This window comes from Caretta caretta, chromosome 2, assembly GCF_965140235.1.
Source record: "Caretta caretta isolate rCarCar2 chromosome 2, rCarCar1.hap1, whole genome shotgun sequence".
Lineage (NCBI taxonomy): Eukaryota > Metazoa > Chordata > Testudines > Cheloniidae > Caretta > Caretta caretta.
In genome coordinates, this window is record NC_134207.1 from 45,716,010 (window position 1) to 45,738,054 (window position 22,045).

The window sequence follows — 22,045 nt, forward strand, 5'->3', positions numbered from 1 at the left end:
CTCATGCTGCTAGAAACTCTACTACTATGTTGGTTTCTAGAAGTGGAAGTCCACCTTTTCTTCTCTTTCTCATTTAAATGAACCCAAATGAAATTCACTGCTCTGCAGAGATTGAGCACCACTTAAATCCTCACAATAGGGCTTAAGTGTGATCTAAGTAGTACAGGTCTTATGCTAGCTTTCAGCATGGACACAAATTTTACACACTGTGTAGAATCAGTTCATCCAAATGAAATCTGCACTCCATACTGGTTGACATTTCTGAGCTTTTAGGGAAATGCTGGTACGGTACTTTATAGTCTTTACTAGAAGTTCTTACAAATTGCTGTGCTTTACAGCTATACCATGCACTCAGTTGCCCCAAATAAAACAATCTAATGCAATATAAACATCATAAACATAGTTAATAAAGGTTAATAATTAATAACAGTCAGATAATAACCCAAATTCAAGTTTTCCTCCATAGCCTGAATGCTAACAAGCTTTCTCAATAGACGTAATAGCTGAACTCCTTCCATGCTTGAGATCATCCATATAAAGAAGAGCCTGCAATTTTGCTTAGCCTGTATGAATGTATGCACTATGTTCTGACATTTTATGAGGCGTAGTATGAGAGGGGTTTATGCATTTAAGTCTTAAATAAAAACAAACCTTTAGTTTGTTCCATATGCTGAGGTAAGGTACCACTGTTAATTTCAATCTCCATTTTCTTTGCTTTTACTGTAAATGGCTTTAAAAGCCATAAAGTTAACATGGTTTTAATCCTTTTGTACTTTTCAGTCTTGTACTAACTAAGGCTCCGATCCTGCAGTGAACTCTGAATAGGCACAGGGGGCCCACCTGATGCAGATGTTGTTGCATGATCAGGGCATGCAACTGTGTTATTTCCTCATTTTACCAGCAAACACTGTACATTTGATTTTTGTGTTGAGAGAATAGGCTTCCTGCATGCCCGAGCAATATTTTTATACTCATCCCTGGTCATTTGTCCAGGAAGAGCGGTGGGGAACCAGCTGAGCAGCGGCAAACAGCAGAGCAGCTAACAGCAGGAGTTTGCCTGGGATCTGTGTTGGTGAGTATCTGAGTGTGTGTTTGTTGTGAGGATCTGAGTGTTGTATCTGAGTGTTTGTTGTGAGGACAGTTTGACCGTGTGTTTGTTTGTTTGGTTGAAAAGGACGGGAATTGGGAGTGCTTTGTTCCAGGTGAGCCTGACCGTATAAAAAGCTAGTCAGCAGCGAACCAGCTGAGCGGCGGGGAACCAGCAGAGCAGCTAACAGCAGGAGTTTGCCTGGGAGTTTGCCTGGGGAGAGCCCACTGAGGCTTACATCTTGCCAGCTTCTCTGAGTAGTTACTGCATCTCCTAAGGAAGCTCGTAGAAGGAAGGTAATATGGATGGGGGGTGTTCAGCTGTTGTGACCTGCACTGGATGTGCTATGATTGTCTTTCTTCCACAGGACAGAAGCGACTTTGTCTGTACAAAGTACAAACTGGTCTCCATATTGGAAGAGAAGGTTCAAGGTCTGGAGCAACAGGTATCGACCCTGCGTTGCATAAGAGAAACTGAAGATTTCCTGGACAGACGTCAGGATATGCTTCTGCGGGCACAAGGTTCTGAAGATTCAGAGCAGGCTGCACAGTGGGGACAGGAGGCCGGTGAAGAAATTTGGCATTATGTGACCTCCAGAAGAAGAAAGGGGAACGTCCATGTACCAGCAACGCAGATGCAGATAAGTAACCATTTTCATGTTCTCTCCATAGATACCAATGCGGAGAGTGGACCAGATGATACGTCTGAGGGAAGGGAGCAGAAGGAGACTCCGCCAGTTGGAAGGCATGAGATGCACTGTCCTAGGGTTGGGGATTCCACGACCACCGCTCCCAAGAGAAGGATGCGGGTGGTGGTGGTCGGGGACTCTCTCCTCAGGGGGACAGAGTCATCTATCTGCCGCCCCAACCAGGAAAACCGAGAAGTCTGCTGCTTGCCAGGAGCGAAGATTCACGATGTGACAGAGAGACTGCTGAGACTCATCAAGCCCTCGGATCGCTACCCCTTCCTGCTTCTCCACGTGGGCACCAGTGATACTGCCAAGAATGACCTTGAGCAGATCACTGCAGACTACGTCGCTCTGGGAAGAAGGATAAAGGAGTTGGAGGCCCAATGATGTTCTCGTCCATCCTCCCTGTGGAAGGAAAGGGCCTGGGTAGAGAACATCGAATCGTGGAAGTCAACGAATGGCTATGCAGGTGGTGTTGGAGAGAAGGCTTTTGATTCTTTGACCATGGGATGGTGTTCCAAGAAGGAGGAGTGCTAGGCAGAGACGGGCTCCACCTAACGAAGAGAGGGAAGAGCATCTTCGCAAGCAGGCTGGCTAACCTAGTGAGGAGGGCTTTAAACTAGGTTCACCGGGGGAAGGAGACCAAAGCCCTGAGGTAAGTGGGGAAGTGGGATACCGGGAGGAAGCACGAGCAGGAGAGCGTGAAAGGGGAGGGCTCCTGCCTCATATTGAGAAAGAGGGGCGATCAGCAGGTTATCTCAAGTGCCTATACACAAATGCACAAAGCCTGGGAAACAAGCAGGGAGAACTGGAAGTCCTGGCAAAGTCAAGGAATTATGATGTGACTGGAATAACAGAGACTTGGTGGGATAACTCACATGACGGGAGTACTGTCATGGACGGATATAAGCTGTTCAGGAAGGACAGGCAGGGCAGAAAAAGTGGGGGAGTTGCACTGTATGTAAGAGAGCAGTATGACTGCTCAGAGCTCCGGTATGAAACTGCAGAAAAACCTGAAAGTCTCTGGATTAAGTTTAGAAGTGTGAGCAACAAGGGTGATGTCGTGGTGGGAGTCTGCTATAGACCACCAGACCAGGGGGATGAGGTGGACGAGGCTTTCTTACAGCAACTCGCAGAAGCTACTAGATCACACGCCTTGGTACTAATGGGAGACTTCAATCACCCTGATATCTGCTGGGAGAGCAATACAGCAGTGCACAGACAATCCAGGAAGTTTTTGGGAAGTGTAGGAGACAATTTCCTGGTGCAAGTGCTGGAGGAACCAACTAGGGGCAGAGCTCTTCTTGACCTGCTGCTCACAAACCAGGAAGAATTAGTAGGGGAAGCAAAAGTGGATGGGAACCTGGGAGGCAGTGACCATGAGATGGTCAAGTTCAGTATCCTGACACAAGGAGGAAAGGAAAGCAGCAGAATACGGACTCTGGACTTCAGAAAAGCAGACTTTGACTCCCTCAGGAAACTGATGGGCAAGATCCCCTGGGAGAACAACATGAGGTGGGAAACGAGTCCAGGAGAGCTGGCTTTATTTTAAAGAATCCTTATTGAGGTTACAGGGACAAATCATCCAGATGTGTAGAAAGAATAGTAAATATGGCAGGTGACCAGCTTGGCTTAACAGTGAAATCCTTGCTGATCTTAAACACAAAAAAGCAGCTTACAAGAAGTGGAAGATTGGACAAATGAGCAGGGATGAGTATAAAAATATTGCTCGGGCATGCAGGAGTGAAATCCAGAAGGCCAAATCACATCTGGAGTTGCAGCTAGCAAGAGATGTTAAGAGTAACAAGAAGGGTTTCTTCAGGTATGTTGGCAACAAGAAGGAAGTCAAGGAAAGTGTGGATCCCTTACTGAATGAGGGAGGCAACCTAGTGACAGAGGATGTGGAAAAAGCTAATGTACTCAATACTTTTTTTGCCTCTGTCTTCACGAACAAGGTCAGCTCCCAGACTACTGCACTGGGGAGGAGGTGACCAGCCCTCTGTGGAGAAAGAAGTGGTTTGGGACTATTTAGAAAAGCTGGACATGCACAAGTCCATGGGGCCGGATGTGTTGCATCCGAGAGTGCTAAAGGAGTTGGCGGATGTGATTGCGGAGCCATTGGCCATTATCTTTGAAAACTCATGGCGATCCGGGGAAGTCCCGGACGACTGGAAAAAGGCTAATGTAGTGCCAATCTTTAAAAAAGGGAAGAAGGAGGATCCTGGGAACTACAGGCCAGTCAGCCTCACCTCAGTCCCCGGAAAAATCATGGAGCAGTACCTCAAGGAATCAATTCTGAAGCACTTGGAGGAGAGGAAAGTGATCAGGAACAGTCAGCATGGATTCACCAAGGGCAAGTCATGCCTGACTAATCTAATTGCCTTCTATGATGAGATAACTGGTTCTGTGGATGAAGGGAAAGCAGTGGACGTGCTGTTCCTTGAATTTAGCAAAGCTTTTGACACCGTCTCCCACAGTATTCTTGCCAGCAAGTTAAAGAAGTATGGGCTGGATGAATGCAGGTGGATAGAAAGTTGGCTAGATTGTCGGGCTCAACAGGTAATGATCAATGGCTCCAAGTCTAGTTGGCAGCCAGTATCAAGCAGAGTGCCTCAAGGGTCGGTCCTGGGGCTGGTTTTGTTCAATATCTTCATAAATGATCTGGAGGATGGTGTGGATTGCACCCTCAGCAAGTTTGCAGATGACACTAAACTGGGAGGAGTGGTAGATACGCTGGAGGGTAGGGATAGGATACAAAGGGACCTAGACAAATTAGAGGATTGGGCCAAAAGAAATCTGATGAGGTTCAATAAGGACAAGTGCAGAGTCCTGCACTTAGGACGGAAGAATCCAATGCACCGCTACAGACTAGGGACCGAATGGCTCGGCAGCAGTTCTGCAGAGAAGGACCGAGGGGTGACAGTGGACGAGAAGCTGGATATGAGTCAACAGTGTGCCCTTGTTGCCAAGAAGGCCAATGGCATTTTGGGGTGTATAAGTAGGGGCATTGCCAGCAGATCGAGGGATGTGATCGTTCTCCTCTATTCGACATTGGTGAGGCCTCATCTGGAGTACTGTGTCCAGTTTTGGGCCCCACACTACAAGAAGGATGTGGAAAAATTGGAGAGAGTCCAGCGGAAGGCAACAAAAATGATTAGGGGACTGGAACACATGACTTATGAGGAGAGGCTGAGGGAACTGGGATTGTTTAGTCTACAGAAGAGAAGAATGAGGGGGGATTTGATAGCTGCTTTCAACTACCTGAAAGGTGGTTCCAAAGAGGATGTATCTAGACTATTCTCAGTGGTAGCGGATGACAGGACAAGGAGTAATGGTCTCAAGTTGCAGTGGGGGAGGTTTAGATTGGATATCAGGAAAAACTTTTTCACTAGGAGGGTGGTGAAACACTGGAATGCATTACCTAGGGAGGTGGTGGAATCTCCTTCCTTAGAAGTTTTTAAGGTCAGGCTTGACAAAGCCCTGGCTGGGGTGATTTAATTGGGGATCAGTCCTGCTTTGAGCAGGGGGTTGGACTAGATGACTTCCTGAGGTCCCTTCCAACCCTGATATTCTATGATTCTATGATTCTGCTTGGCTCTGGTGAGGCCCCAGCTTGAGCACTGTGTCCAGTTCTGAGCACCACAATTTAGGAAAGATGTGGACAAACTGGAAAGAGTCCAGAGGAGAGCAACAAAACTTATAAAAAGATTTAGAAAACCTGTCCTATGAGGAAAGGTTAAAAAACCCAACCATGTTTATTCTTGAGAAAAGAAGACTGAGGGGACCCGATAAGTCTTCCAATATGTTAAGGGCTGTTATGAAGAGGATGGTGATCGATTGTCCTCCATACCCACTGCAGGGAGGACAAGAAGTAGTGGGCTTAATCCGCAGCAAGGGAGATTTAGGTTGGATATTAGGAAAAATCTTTCTAACTATAAAGGTAGTTAAACTCTGAAATAGTCTTCCAAGGGTGGTTGTGGAGTCCCTATCATTGGAAGCTCTTAAAAACAAGTTGGACAAACACCTGGTCTAGATTTACTTGGTCCTGCCACAGTGTAGGGGGCTGGATTTGATGATCTCTTAAGGTCTCTTACAGCCCTACATGATTCTATGCTTTACTTGGTGTGTGTCTATGGAATGAAATCTCATTTACAAATAAATGGAAAAATTTGGAACCAGCTGATGCACTTGAAACCCCCTCTTACTTTCAACTTGTATCTTACATGGTAAACTCACCATGACAATTTCCATTGGATACTGGATTGAGCAACGTGTTCTGTTCACACTGAAACAAAAGCAATGAACAATATAAGTACTGGGGAGGGGGGTACTCAGGTCTCATGCCTCCTTTGTTGATTTCCTTACTGAGAAACAGAATTAAGAGTCCAGAAAAAATATCAAAATTGTCTTTCTGTAACTCAGTGTTGTGGATCCATTGTATTTGTGGAATAAAGGAAGCAAGCATTTCCCAGTTATCTCAACCTGTTTACTATTGCAGCTGACTTTCACCTTCTGAGCCAACCACCAACCTGAATCTGGGTTCAGCAGATGTATTATTTTAATGACTCTTCAAAGGATGCTAAACAGGGCTGGTCAAAAGACAGGAAAATAATTTTTTGAAAAATTTCAGTATTTCAAAGTTGTTTCCATTTCACAGGATTCAAAATGGACCCATTTTCTGTAAAATTATGTGCAATATTTTCAATTCAATTCTACTGAAACCATTTTCTAAATTCTTCATTTACCAAAAATACAATTTACTAAAAAGAGTTTTAGATCAACAAAACTGTTAATACTTTTGAAATATAACATTTATGATAAATATTTCAGCAAAAATATCACTGAAAATTTCACAAAAATGGAAAAAATCAATGCTGATAATTTTTTGCGAAAAGTTTTATCTTTTGAAAAAAGGCCAATTTTCTACAAAAAACTGTGCAAAAAATTTCACCCAGTTCCAGTGTTAAGCTCTTTTTAGTACAGAGAACAGACTAAATCCCTGCACCAAGGAACCTCTAAACTAATTTCAGACACAAATCAAATGCATTTCTCTCTATTTAGGTATTTATATGGCTCCTCTCACTACAGTTTTGCAGTACCTTCCCAGTATTAAAAGAAAAAGCATCAGCAACAGTAAAATTCTCTCACTCCCCTAAAACTGGAATAGGTATGAGTGGGTAAATTGGAATTGCAGGATGCCTTTGGTGACACTCCCTAGAACCACAGTCATATGCATTTGTTTTCAAATATTCTATTTATTTTCCCCAAAAATATTAGCAGTGCAGAAAATTAAGCAGAGTTATTACTTTCGGGCCTGATTCTCAACAGTTTTACCAACCTAACTCCCTACTGGTTCCAAATGAGTTGCTCCTGATTTACAGTAGCATGGGAGGAGAATTGGAAACTGAGAGTTCAATTTCCAGAGATGTTGAGCACCTGCAGTAGCCATTGACTACAGCTGAAGAGTGGGTAATCATTTCTTTTGAAAATCAGGCCTTTAAATCCTGATCCAAAGTTCACTAAAGTTAATGGAAGGCATCCCATGGACTTTGGATCAGCGCATTAGCATCTTTCACTGAATCACATAAACAAATATATTAGAGATATTCTTTCAAAATAATAGAAAAAACTAAATATATTTAATCTCCTGAAGCTTAAACTTGAATTTTATTCCATGATAAACAACTAATTTATAGTATAATCTGATTTTTCTACTGCATTATCTAATTAAATGCTATGAAATCTTCTGATGGAATGCACAAGAGAAATGCAAGTAAGTCTCATCATTACTAACGCATGCAGTATAATCTACCTTGTTTAGATCATCATGTGGCTGGGTGCTTGCACTGTCCTTCTGGATTATCCTTATTAGGTCACGATGGAACTTCTTGGCATTCAGAAATACTAGCGGGTTGTTCACTGAAACTATCTTTACCTGTTGTAAAGATTCCTTTGGGATGGAATAAACAAAAGACTTAGTTCCTTAAGATTTAAAAAGGGGAAATTTCTTTAAAAACCCTAGATAATACCAAACAACAATCCTGTGACAAAATTCTGAGTTACCATGGTGCTTTAACAGATTACTAATTTGATCAGTCTTCACACATGATTCTATCTTAAATTGAGGAGGAAATATAAGTAAAATTAAAAGAGTATTTAAAGGTATTTACTGAGTGTCACCTAAAGAATTTCTACCCAGTAGATAAAATTACTGAGCTTTTTGTGCATCTAAAGCTCTAACAGATGAAGAAGTAGGCTGAGCTAATCTGAAGCAAGGTTGAATCATCTGTGAACTGCAGAAGCCATTTCTGATCTTCCCAATATTATCCTCAACTACAGGCATAAAGCTAGAACCACTCTCAACTAGCCAGAATAACACAAGTTAGAGCCAACTCCAAGGGTCCCAAAGTAATATGAGCTTAATTGTGCCTTCCAGACACATCCCTAATGGTATGATAAACAGCTTCCTATTGGGGGTGTTATTGTATGATCGTGTCTAGGACCTAAGAGAATTCTACTTTCAGGAAGCAATTGATGCGAGAACACTGGAGATGTGGAGCAAGGAGTATAGCCTGCATGTCGCACTGTCTCAGTTCTCTCTCTCTCTCTTTATGCTTGCACATAGAACCTTGTGTCAGAAGTGAGTCATCTCCTACAGATAGTCTTAAATTCTGATTTCACCTATTACAAACCAAACCAAGAGAAAACCATAATCATGGCAACATACCAAATTCCTGTCCCTGAGCAGATGGACATGAAATAGAATGTGTTTAGCAACTGTATATTTTTTAGATCACAGGGGGAAAGCTATGAAAAAATGTCAATAGAGCTGGATAAAAAGGAAAACAAAGTAAGAGCAACCACACTATTAGCTGAATTAGGAAAGACTGCCTCATGCTCCAACAGCCTCTGGACATGTTAACAGCACAGCCGGAGGACCCTGGAAACAACCTAGAAGTGCTTCAAAAATGTTTTCAACCCACAAAAAGAGTCACATACAAAAGGCATCTTTTCAACAAGGGTCATCAAGAATCTGGAGAAACAAAAGATCAGTATATTGCCAGATTGTATGAAATAGCTGACTCATGAAATTACTAAATCTTGAAAGATCTAATTTGTACTAGGTTAATAATTGGGACAATAGATGCAGGAACTGGAATGAGAATGTTCAGAGAGCCCACTCTAACTCTAGCAAGAATCATAGGTGTGAAAAGCTAATGAACAAACTTCCGGTAAATTGCAGAGAATAAGTAGAGCAAACACAAAGATAATTCACCAAGTAGCACAGGGAAAGCATGAAATAAACCTACTGTGTACAATGAAAATACACAGCACATTCCCAATAGACCCTGGAACAAAATGGCAATGGACCTTTTCACTGCAAACCACACAAACTACCTAGTTACTGTAGACTACTTTTCAGACCTCTGGGAACTAGTCAAATTGTCAGACAGTACTGCAGCGACCATCATCATAGACAAAGCCATGAAGCGTTTCACATTTCAGCAGGCACAGTATCCCAAATTGTGTAGTTTCAGACAACTAGTCTAGTTTACTTGCAGAGTATTTGTGCAATTTACCCAGGAATGGGAATTCAGTTATATCATTTCACTTCATCACCATATCACAGCCAACTGAACAGAAAAACCTGAAATGGCAGTTAAAAATACTAATACGGCATTAAAGAAAGCTGAAGAAAGGAAAAAAATATAGGGCAAGGGATTCTTGAATGGAGAAACACTCCCACAGGAGGCGTTAACAGCAGCCCAGTACAATGCTTGATGTTCAGACGAACACGTACCCTGGTCCCTATCATCCCAGCATTACTATAACTGGCAGCAGTGGATGGTGTAACATACAAAGAGGAAAAGAGACCTGCAAAGGCCAAAACCTACTCTGACTGAGAAGCTAATGTCATGTACTTCTTGTACACAGTAGGTTGCAGTGCTGCTACTAGCAGGTCAGGCTTCTGTATCAGATATGCCAACTACAGAGCTTCTTTCTCAGACAGAGACACACACACACACACACCAGAGATATGTCTTTCATAAGATCCTTTAATGCTCTCCCAACATGGCTGAGGTTAGCTTAAATAAGGAGAGGTTACTTGAGTTCTGCAAGGTGTTTTGTCCCTATGGGTGCTCCACCATAGAAGGTCCACACGTCCATGCACTCTTGACCAGAGACTGCAACCAGGGCACATAGGGAGGCCCGGGCATGCTGCCAGTCAGTTCCTTCTCAATTGCAAAGCCTAACAGTTCAGAAGAAGGGAAGGAGGGCAGAAGGTAAAGCACCCATAGGGATAAAATATCTTGAAGAACTAAAGTTTCTGTAATGTAAGTAGCCTCTCCTTCTCTGAGTATATGTCCCTAAGGAGGCTCCACCATAGGAGACCCCCAAGCAGTAACTCAGTGAGGAAGAGGGTGCTGAGGAAGTAAGTCCAGGTCAGTTCAAAGGACTGCATTACCAAAGCCAGTATCATCTCTGGAAGCAGGTAAGATGGCATAGTGTTTGGCAAAGGTATGGATAGAAGACTAACAAATCTCTGCTATCGGAATGTCTTTCAGTAGAGCTATAGATGGAGTCTGAGCTCTAGAATTTACTGTCACTCATGAGAGGGCTGTACCCATGCATTCTCATAACAGGTCCTGATGCAACCTGAAACCCACTCAGACAGTCTTTGTGTGGAAATCAGTTGGCTGTTCATCCTATCCACAATCATCACAAACAGTCTAAGAGAGGCATGGAATAGTTTAGTCCTGTCCACGTACAAGGCAAGGACCTTCCTGACATCCAAAAATGAAGGCTTGATTCTTCTCTGGAGGCATGAGGTTTTGGGTAGAAAACTGGTAGGTGAATTTCCTGGTTCAGGTTATGTTCTGAGGAGCCCTTTGGGAGAAAATGAGGATGGAGATGTAATATAACCTTGTTTTTGTATAAGGTGGTGTATGGTAGGTCCACCATAAGCACTCCCAGCTTCCTCATTCACTTTGCTGGGGTGTTGGCAATTAGAAAAGAAATTTTGAAGGAGAGATGGAGGATGGTTCACTATAGGTTCCTCAGGGCATTCAAAACCAGGTTGAGGTACCACTGGGGAACTGGTTGTTGAACAGGAAGAAATAAGTTGCACAGGCCCTTAAGAAATTTGGCTATTGTAGAATGGGCAAAGACTAAGCAGCCCTGGCTGGATGAGTGAAAGGCTGTGATGGCAGCCAGATGTACTCTGATAGAGCTCATTGAGAGACCCTGTATTTAACTCAAAGACTCATAGTCTTTAAGGCCAGAAAGGATTATCATAATCATCTAGTCTAGTCATAATCACACGGCAGGCCACAAAACCTCACCCACCCACTCCTCTAATAGACCCTTACCCTTGACTGAGTTACTGAAGTCCTCAAATCATGGTTAAAAGACTTCAGGTTACAGAGAATTCACCATTTACACTAATTTAAACCTGAAAGTGATCCATACCCCATGCTGCAGAAGAAAGAAAGAAAGAAAAAAACCCAAACCCTGGGTCTCTGAAGTCTGAGCCAGGGGAAAATTCCTTCCTGACTCCAAATAATTAACAGGTAGATCAGGATCTTGGAAAGCAGAACTTCTGATGCTTGAGAAGATGGGAAAGACCACCAGGACTGGAAGAACTTCCACTTTTGTAGGTCAGTCTTGGGAGTACTGGGCGTTATACTGGATATGGGGAAAAAGGTCAATTCCATGCTTGAGAGCTACTGACGAGCCATGCTCTCAGATTTACTGAGGAGGAGTTAGAATGAACAAGTAACCCTGAACTCTGTATCAACAAATCCTTTGTGATAGGAATTCTGAGGGGTATTACCTCTGAGTAGTGGATGTGGTTTGAGTACTACACTTGCCTCAGCCAAGCAGGTGCTATGATAATAACTCTCGCTCCTTCTCAATGCAGCTTGAGAAGGCTCTTGAGCATTAATGGTATAGGTGGGTATGCATAAAGAAGGATAATGGTCTAGAGAACCATGGCCGTGACCTCCCTTAGAGCAGAACAGGTAACATTTTGCATTGTTCAGGGTGTCAAAGAGCTCTACTCCAGTATACTCTGGCAGATGCTGCAGAAGACAGTCCTTGAGATCCCATTTGTGATCCTGACAGAAGTGTCTGCTCAGGGAGTCTGCACTTGTACTCTGGAAGCCTGGTAGACTGCTGACATTTCTATCTGATGAGCGATGCACCAAAGCCACAGCCTTAGCAACTCTGCACATAAGGCCTGGGAACTTGCTCTGTCTTGTCAGCTGATATAATACATTGCTGTCCTGTTGTCTAGAATTACTGTGACTAAGAGACCTCGTATAGCACAAAGGAAGTGTTGGCAAGCATATGAGATTGCACAGTGATATGTTTGGATAGGCTGTTTGTTTGAAGTATATGCTGTTCTTACTCATGTCTGGAGGCATCTAAGAGGCATCTTCGCATGGAGAGTCATATACATAGAGGCCAACATGTGGCCCAAAATATTAGGCAAGTCCTCACTGTTGTTTGCAGACTGCACTGTAAATTTGAGATTAGGGTGGATAGGGTGAAGAACCTCTCCTAGGGTAGGCAGGTTCTTGCTATTGTGGAGTCTAGAGTAGCTCCTGTAAAGTCTATTCTCTGAACTGAAGATGGTATGGGGTTTCTTTGTGGTTGACAAGGAGGCCCAGAAACTGGAATAAAATTAATGCTCTGGATGTTGCCTCCTGGGCCTCTTGGATGACAGACTATGACAAAGTGGGAATTTTATGTAATATTTTTATGACACCTGTGTGTTCCTCAATTTTCCCTATATGCTGCATTATTACCCACTGAGTGGAAAAGGACTGTTTGTTCTCAGCGCAGGCGAAGAGAGATAGGTATGAATGTCATTTAGCTGTCTGAGCTGGGATGGGTCAATAAAAAAAAAACAGCCGAGGTTGACCCCATATCAATGGAGAATCCAAGAAAACAACAGAAAACCCAAACACCAGGACACTGACACCTAGCAACCAACAAATCACAGGGAGAGAGGTTTCTCTACCCCACAGCAGGAAAACTGAGCTGTATTTTCCAGCTTGAAAACAAAGGACTGGGAAGGTCTTGGTTGGGGGATAAGCGTTGGCTGCTGGAAGGTGTTGGGGACTCTCACCTGGGATCTGACCAAGAAGGTCAGATTGAGAGACAGACACAGCTTGAACAATGGGGTTCACTACAGCTTGGTTTGGCTCTGGGCTAACCAAATTGGTCTATGCTTTAATATTCATGTGCTAACCTAAGGACGTCCTATGATGTGTTCCAGCTGACTATTAAACCCTACCATTTTGACGATGCTGTTTGTGTCACTGCAAATGCTTGGTGAGCTGCATTAATCCCTGAAGAGTGCATAAGTCTCTACCAGGAATCTATCGCGGTTGGACTCACTGAACAGAGTTCACCATGTTAAGCAGGAGTGCTGAAGCCCCAGAAGTTCAGTCTCAGAAAGTAGAGAGGCCATGTGGCTTAACCTGGAGAAAGAGTGAGATCACTTGAGGTCTGGCACACTGAAGTGGTTCCTCCAAGAAACTGCCCCAAAGCTAGGGGTGTAGCACCAATCTTGTGGATCCATGACACAGGTCCTTGAGAAGCCAGTCACCAGATATGGGAAAAATCTATATTCCCTACTGACATAGATGGGCTGCTGAGAGACTCTTTGTGAACATTCTTGGGGAAATGGAGAGGCCGAAAGGAAGAACCTGATACAGATAAAAGAAAAGGAGTACTTGTGGCACCTTAGAGACTAACAAATTTATTTGAGCATAAGCTTTCGTGAGCTACTGCTTATGCTCAAATAAATTTGTTAGTCTCTAAGGTGCCACAAGTACTCCTTTTCTTTTTGCGAATACAGACTAACATCGCTGCTACTCTGAAACTTGATATAGATAGTGATCTTCCCCTACCACAAATCTTAGGAAATGCTTGTGTGACACATGGATGGCTACATGGAAGAGGTGTCCTGCAGATTGAGGGTAGTGAACCAGTCTCCTGGATCTAAGGATGGAATTATGATGGCTAGTGTCACCATTCTGAAGTGTTATACTAGGACGCAGTTGTGCTGGTTCCTGAGATCAAGGATTGGTTTCCACCATTCTCCTTTCTGGAGAACCAGGAAGTAATTGGAATAGAACCCTCTTCCGATGAACTCCTGAAGGGGTTCTGAGTCTTAGGAAAAGTGTACTGATGGTAGCAGAATGGTCTCGATATTTGAGCAGTTTGGGATCTCCTAAACTGTCTTCTCATTGCAGGCACATAAATTCCCAGTAATAGCAGCATTGCCCTGGAATCCTTGACTGTGTGGACAGAGGAGTCTATATGCTCGCTAAAGACCTTAGGTTATTCAAATAGGAGATGTTCCGCCGTGTTATGACCTTCTCTTGGAAGTCCTGAGGATTGGAACCAGAATGCTCTCCTGGAAGGTTCTGAAATCTTTTGCATAGGAGGGTACTGGTGGTATTACCACTTCATCTGGAAACGAAGAGGACCTTCCAGAAGGTGAAATCTCCTCTGTCAGAGACTCCAGTTCCTCTTGTATATCTTCCAGTACTGGAGAAGTGTTGGGTACTAAGCTCCACAGTGCTGATGTGTGCTGTACAATAGGATGGTTTGTAGAAGCCGGTTGCTGGTACAGTACTGGTGGGTACTGGTGCTTTCTCTTAGATATCTGATGAAGCTGGTTGCCATAGTGGCCTCACGGGTCCAGAAACTGAAGGGGATAACGGAAAGAACCCCAATGACAATCATAATCTCTGGGCCTATGATATCTGGTAGGTTCCCCAGGCTTATCTTCATGCAAAGGGCTCACGGGGGTAGTGGAATCCATGTACAGAAATCTGAGTCTGTGCAGTCTTTCCCTGAACTAAAGAGGGCGGGGGGGAGCTCCAATGTCCCTATTGGTACTGAAGGCTGGAGGTTTAAATCCGTCCCAACGTGCTGCTTTTGTAGCAGTAGCATGGAGATGGTACTGGCAGATCCCTCCATAATTGGTGATTCAGGTTCATCAGCAATGAGACCCTCTGAAGAAAGAAACCTGGAAAGATGTTGAGAGCTCTGATGTCTTCACCCAAAGTTAGAGTCAGTATGAGGTGGTGAGATAGAGGCTTCCGCATTACAAGATTATTATAGTGTCCTGTCTCTTTCAGAGGTACTACAAAATACCAATACTGGCATGAATGGTAGCCCTGTGTGTCTCACTATGCTGCCAGGGAGCAGATGGTGCCGCTGCACTAGCTGCTCTTGTGGTAGGCACATTCAAGTGGAGCTTCTTTCTCAGTACCAACACCTCAGTACCAAACTCACTCAGAGCCTCTACTGTACCCTTACGGGGACGAGAGGTCTCCCGAGAGTGGGTCATGTGCAATGATCTGCCCCATTCTTTATTTCCAAGTTGGGAGAGGTATATTTCCTCTTTTCTGAAGTCTTATTGTCCAGAGCTGCAGATGAAGCAGCAACAGTGACCTGGGCTGTCTTTGACATAGATGTCAATGTACAGAGTAAGAGGGCCTCCAGGAGCTAAGGCACGGTCCATTAGTATAAGCTTAAGTCTATCCTACCTGCCTTCTTGGCTCTACCCTTCAAACACAGATAGACCCCTCAAACACGGACAGAGAAAGGACCTGTGGCAACTCTTATCGGTCTTAAACCCTGAGGTCTTGGGCACAATTATGCTCCAACACAAAAAATCGGAGAAGAGGAAGGAGCCCCCCCTTGACCAACACAAAATAAAGGGAAATAAAGGTATAATGAAATTAATTAAAAGAACAAAATTACTAAAACAAATAAGTAAAACAACAATTCACAAGTTAAGGTGGGATGCTGAATACAGCAGGCAGTAGAACTCTCCATCTCATGCTACAGGCAGTTGAGAACAGAGTGGTGATGGGCTCGTGCCTTCCTATATTCCCCTGTTCAGAGCAGGCACTGCTTTGTGCAGGAGCAGGCCTGCGAATACTACTTTGCAATCTCTGTTTGAGAGCACACAGGGATATGTACTTGAAGAAGAAGGCATGTTATACACAGCACCACTTAGAGACTGAACAGTATGGTACAGCTTAGTATTCCATTACATCAGTCCCTTTAAGTTCTACATTCTTACCATTTATAAAATTTACACTATCATGCTGTCTTTGAAGTTCAATATGGATCAGTCTGTTAGTCTCTGAATCATACTGCTTATCTAGTTACATGACCCAAACGCATCACAGCTTGATCGTCTGACTGTCCATTAGTTGCACTGACTGGCTGCTGTTGGTATGGAATCTCTAAGTCGTCGTCGTCTTGTTCCACATCCACGATCTATAGAGTTTGCTCTGTTGATTGTTCTTTTTGAGGGACACGCCACAGATGTTGAAGGTTTCTACTGAACTCTCCAAGTCTGTTGTTCTCAATAGCATAGGATATTGGCAATGAATTATTTTTCTTTACTACAGCTGGAGTTGTCTATCCTTTTTCTCCATCCAATTTGACACAAACACAGTCACCAGATTCTGGGCCCAGCAGTTCTCAAACTGAGTGAGGCCTGTTGTAAAAGTATACATAATTCTTTAAAAAGAAAAGGAGTACTTGTGGCACCTTAGAAACTAACCAATTTATTTGAGCTTAAGCTTTCGTGAGCTCCAGCTCACTTCATCGGATGCATTCAGTGGAAAATACAGTGAGGAGATTTATATACACACAGAACATGAAAAAATGCAGGTGTACTTTTCTGACACTGGTCTGCATGAGTCCATAGCATCCACATCCTTTACATAATTTTTGAGCTCATGAGTAATTGAGTACAATACTAAGCTCCATGAGAGAGTGTCTGCTACTATTAGATTTCTCCCAGAAACGTATTTAGCAATTGTATTAAACTGAATTGACCTTTTCAATATATGGTGGCATCTCAACAGCACTTAATCCAGTTCTTTTCTGCTGATCAGTGGTTTATGATCTGTTATAAGTGTAAATTAATCCAATCTGCACAGATATCTGTAAAAGTTCTCATATGCCCATACGTTTGCTAGGCACTCCTTTTCAATCTGTGCACATAGTTTTTCTGCTTCTGTTTAGTGTGTGTGAGCAACTTTCAACTGGCTTCCACCCAGATCCATGTTGTTGCAACAATACACCACCTAGGCCATAGCTGCTTGCATCAACCTTGGCCACTGTGGGTTTGTTCACATCATAATACTTGAGAATCAGATAATGTTGAGATAATTTCCTTAATGATCTCTCACTCTCACATATTGGGAGACAGACAAGTCCTCGCTTACAGACAGGCCCCCAACCTGAAGCAAATACTCACCAGCAACCACACACCACACAACAAAAACATTAACCCAGGAACCTATCCTTACAACAAAGCCCAATGCCAACTCTGTCCACATATTTATTCAAGTGAGACCATCATAGGACCTAATCACATTAGCCACGCCATCAGGGGCTCGTTCACCTGCACATCTACCAATGTGATATATGTCATCATGTGCCAGCAATGCTCCTCTGCCACGTACATTGGCCAAACCAGACAGTCTCTACGCAAAAGAATAAATGGACACAAATCTGACATCAGGAATCATAAACCGGTAGGAGAACACTTCAACCGCTCTGGCCACTCAGTAAAAGACTTAAGGGTGGCAATTTTGCAACAGAAAAGCTTCAAAAACAGACTCCAACGAGAAACTGCTGAGCATGAATTAATATGCAAACTAGATACTATTAACTTGGGTTTGATAGAGACTGGGAGTGGCTGGGTCATTACACATATTGAATCTATTTCCCCATGTTCTCACACCTTCTTGTCAACTGTCTAAATGGGCCGTCTTGATTATCACTACAAAAGTTTTTTTCTCCTCCTGATAATAGCTCATCTTAATTAATTAGACTCTTACAGTTTGTATGGCAATTTCCACCTTCTCTGTATGTATATATACATATATCTTCTTACTATATGTTCCATTCTACGCATCCAATGAAGTGGGCTGTAGCCCACGAAAGCCTATGCTCTAATAAATTTGTTAGTCTCTAAGGTGCCACAAGTACTCCTGTTCTTTTTGCGGATACAGACTAACACAGCTTCTACTCTGAAACCTAAGAATGGCTGAGGTTAGCTTAAATAAGATATGTTACATACAGCACTACCTAGTGGCTGAACAGTATAATACATTTTAGTATTTCATTATAGCCAAAACCCTCCCAGTCCAAGAATACCAACCAGGAGACCCTGTCAAAATCAAACTTTTCCTCAGGACATGGTTGAGGGGAACTGTGACAAATTCAGATCTGGTTTAGTTCTATCTGCATTCTGGATGCATTTCAAAATTTGATCTCTATCATTCTGAGAAAAACTGAGATCCTTTACAATGTATCCTTCCCGAGGAAAGAAAACTGTTTGAAGCAGCCTATTCACTAGTTTCCTAAGGACATCCACAGCTGCTGCATCCATTACTCAGCACCAGATACATTTTGGCAAGAGTTTGATCTTAACAGTGTCTGTGATGTGACATGTTTCACATATGTTTTTTGAGAAGCATTCTCTCAATCTTTTTTCCATATTGAAGTTTCTGTTTGCTTATTGATGGAATAATCCCTATAAATCCACAGTACCTTGATAGTATGACAGCTGATTAAATTTGCATATTTTCATGTTTAAGTATCCTGTTTATCTCTAAGTTGTCATTTTCAAGGGGAGCCTCAACAACTCCAGCATTCACACATTTAAAAACTCACTGTAAACAACTGCAACCCAGCAGTTCTAAATTAAGTTAAAAGGCATGTGCCAAGGCAGATTTCTTAATCTTGAAAATGTTTTTCCTCTTTGTTTTTTGCAATAAAATCTTGAGAACTCTGCTTCCTTACTAAAACTTTATTCCCTCCACTGTGTGTATGCTAGTTTGTTGTTGTATGTTCTCAGGAATTGATCTTTCTTGGTGATTTAGGAAAAAAGAGAGCTAAAGCAGAGACTTGGAGAAAAGAGGAGATATAAGGAATTTTTAAAAATATTTTTCAAGAGAAAGAAATATAGATCAAATTTTGGGTCATGTAACTCTAACAAAGTTCCTTTAACTTTTTTTTTCTTAATACTGAAATTTGATCTAATAATCAACAACTGGGACAGGTGTCACACCATTGTTTTTAATTAGTGTTTTAGAATCCTCCTCCCTCTCGCTTACCATTGTTTTCAGCCTTGTCACTCAAAATGTTTCAGCGTGCCAAATAGTAAATCCTCTTGGGCAAACTCTCAACTTTTTAGTCCAAGATAACCCAGATTCAAGACATAATTCAGATATCAAAAAATGAATGATTTGAATGGGAGAGTCTCACTAATGAGGTAAAAAGAAAAGGAGGACTTGTGGCACCTTAGAGACTAACCAATTTATTTGAGCATAAGCTTTCATGAGCTACAGCTCACTTTATCAGATGCATTCAGGTACGGATGTGGGTACCTGCATGAAAGACCCCCTAAGCTTATTTTTACCAGCTTAGGTTAAAACTTCCCCAAGGTACAAACTTTTACCTTTTGTCCTTGGACCTTATGCTGCCACCACCAGTGTTACACAAAGAACAGGGAAAGAGCCCACTTGGAAACATCTTTCCCCCCAAAATATTTTCCACTGAATGCATCTGATTAAGTGAGCTGTAGCTCACGAAAGCTTATGCTCAAATAAATTGGTTAGTCTCTAAGGTGCCATAAGCCCTCCTTTTCTTTTTGCGGATACAGACTAACATGGCTGCTACTCTGAAACTAATGAGGTAATAACTGTCAGGCATGTTGCTAACTGAACTATTAAGAAGACTGGATGGATGCATACTTGAAAAGTCATGTGGACACAGCAGAAACTGAGAGGCAGAATGGTTTATTAGATATGGCATTGGACTAGGAATCTGGAGAGGTGGGCTCTGTTTCTAGCACAGCCACTGACGTGCTGTTTGATTTTGGGCATGTCACTGCACCCATAGGTGCTCAAACTGGAGAAGCGAGGGGGAGGGGAGTGCTGCCACATCCTCTGGCTTGAAGTGGTTTCCATTATATACAGGCTTTACAGTTTGGATCAATGGCTCGAAGCACTGACACAATAAAAACTGTTATAGAACCCCTGACTGCACCTCTGTTTCCCATCTAACTTTTTGTCTGTCTGTCTGTTTGAGCAGGGTGTTTCTGATTTTGTATGTGTGGAGTACCTGGCACAATGGAACCCTGATCTCACCTGGAACCCACAGGTACTACTGTAATACAAAGTAATCATAACTATAATGGAAAATAAGCAAAAAATTTGCAATCTGTGATTGGGAGGATAAAAGACAGGTGAGAATGCAAGTTCAGAAAACAGTCTCTTGAGGTAGGATCATTCCATCTACTTCTCAAGTGCATCCTGACCAAGGTGATCTTGGCTGAGAGGTGTTTAAAGTGGTCTGTGCCAGCTCCATGCAACCCACCTCCCTTTTCCCACCACATGTGGATGCACTGTGAAAAATCAGGCTCAGGATGAGCAGATGGGACTGAATCATGGCTGGGAAGGGGCTCATGCACATACAGAGTGCCAAAGGGTTGCAGAGAAATAGAAAATCAAACAGAAGGAAAGAGACAAGTAGTAACTGTTTGGAAACCACTGGTCACTAGTAGATCCCCCCAAACCTGTGGGACTCAGGCAGCTTTTCCCATGAGAGACAAACTCCAACAGAAGATGAACTTCCATAAATTGAAATTCACAGAATTTCATATCCATGGAACCAAAGATAACCATTGACTAGAACCCTTAATTTTTTACATAAACTTTATATTCTTCATACATAATAGAAACCCATAAAGAGACCCAAAGCACGAGATCTCCATGGCATATATTTCCACTGGTTTTAGAAATGGCCATGTAATTGTAATTTTTTGAGTGCACTTACTCTTATAACCTTTGTAACAAACTATGGGAGATAAAAAATATATAGATTAATAAGGGACAGAAGAATCGAGGAAGAGTACACTTACACAATCAGCTTCTGTTTTGAATTCACATTCCACTTCTTTCATATTTTTCAAACTCAGTGTCTTTGCTCTGTAACCAATACAGGGAGAAAAGCTGTAAAGCAGATCATCAGTAATCTTGAATATGGGTAGGTAGAGATACAGGCCTAAAATATAACATAGAGAGCTACAGTGTTCTAACAATAGAATTGCTATATATATTTTTGCATGTTTAAAGTACATTTCATATTGTAATCACTCTATAAAAATCAGGACAGCCAGTTACTAGGAAAAATATCCTTCAAGTGTACAAATGCTAGATAGGCTTAGGTTGGTTCTGTAGCCTCTTTAAATTCTGAAAAGTTGTTATAGTATATTACTTTAAATTGAAAAGTAAAAGTACAGAAATTTTAAAATAAGAAAAATGGGACTTTTTTGAAAAATAATAATCTTCAATTATGTAAATGTTACTCCTGTTATGCCTCTGATACTATATTAATAGGCACTGACTCCAAGGGTGCTTTAGGGCTGGAGCACCCCCAGAAAAAAAATAGTGGGTGCTCAACACCCACTGGTGGTGCCCTCCTTCCCAGTAGCGTAGCTAGGCCCTCACCGACCCCAAGTGGCGCCTTTTTAATTCTTTGGCGCCTTTTACAGTGTGAAGGAGCCAGTGAAGCACCCCACGCGAAAGTGCTGCTGAAGACCCAGAGCACCGCCGGGTGAGTACCAGGGGGAGGTGCCTTTTTTTTTTTTAATCTCCGCTCCCCCTGTTTTTTCCACCTGGCTAAGCCACTGCTCCGCCTCCTGCCAGCAGCGGGCCCTGCCGATCAGCGCGTCCCCTCCTCCACAGTGTCTCCAGCCTGCCTGCTGCAGAACAGCTGTTCAGCGATGTGCACGAGGTGCTGGAGGGGCAGGACAGGAGGCAGTAAGAAGGGGGGGGAGGCCGAACATGGTGGGAAGCAGTGGTGTGGGAGTGGAGCGGGGACAGGAAGAGGTCCTGTGGGGGGAGGGATAGCTCAGTGGTTTGAGCATTGGCCTGCTAAACCCAGGGTTGTGAGTTCAATCCTTGAGGGGGCCATTTAGGGATGGAGCAAAAATTGGGGATTGGTCTGCTTTGAGCAGGGGGTTGGACTAGATGACCTCTGAGGTCCCTTCCAACCCTGATATTCTATGATTCTAGGTGGGGTGGGGGGCCCAGGGCAAGTGCCCCAGATTCCAGGGAGTGGAAGGGGCGGGGAGGCCAGGAGTGGAAGGGACAGGACCAGCTCCTTCCAGCCACTCGGAGACTGCTCTGCAGTGTGGCGGGCTGGGGCTG

At 43.1% G+C, this 22,045-nt stretch overlaps 1 protein-coding gene across 4 annotated transcripts in view; it reads right to left on the reverse strand.

Annotated features, from left to right (window-relative positions):
* SLC26A7 (solute carrier family 26 member 7) overlaps positions 1-22,045 on the reverse strand; it is a 139,783-nt gene that overhangs the window by 12,322 nt on the left and 105,416 nt on the right. For 3 of the 4 annotated variants that reach the window (XM_075125062.1, XM_075125059.1, XM_075125060.1), the window contains 3 exons: positions 20,755-20,845; positions 7,588-7,725; positions 6,012-6,060 (listed from right to left, as the gene is read on the reverse strand). In XM_075125062.1, coding sequence (XP_074981163.1) covers positions 6,012-6,060; positions 7,588-7,725; positions 20,755-20,845 — 278 coding nt within the window. The remainder of the gene's footprint in view (positions 1-6,011; positions 6,061-7,587; positions 7,726-20,754; positions 20,846-22,045) is intronic. The other variant, XM_075125061.1, reaches the window with a different exon arrangement.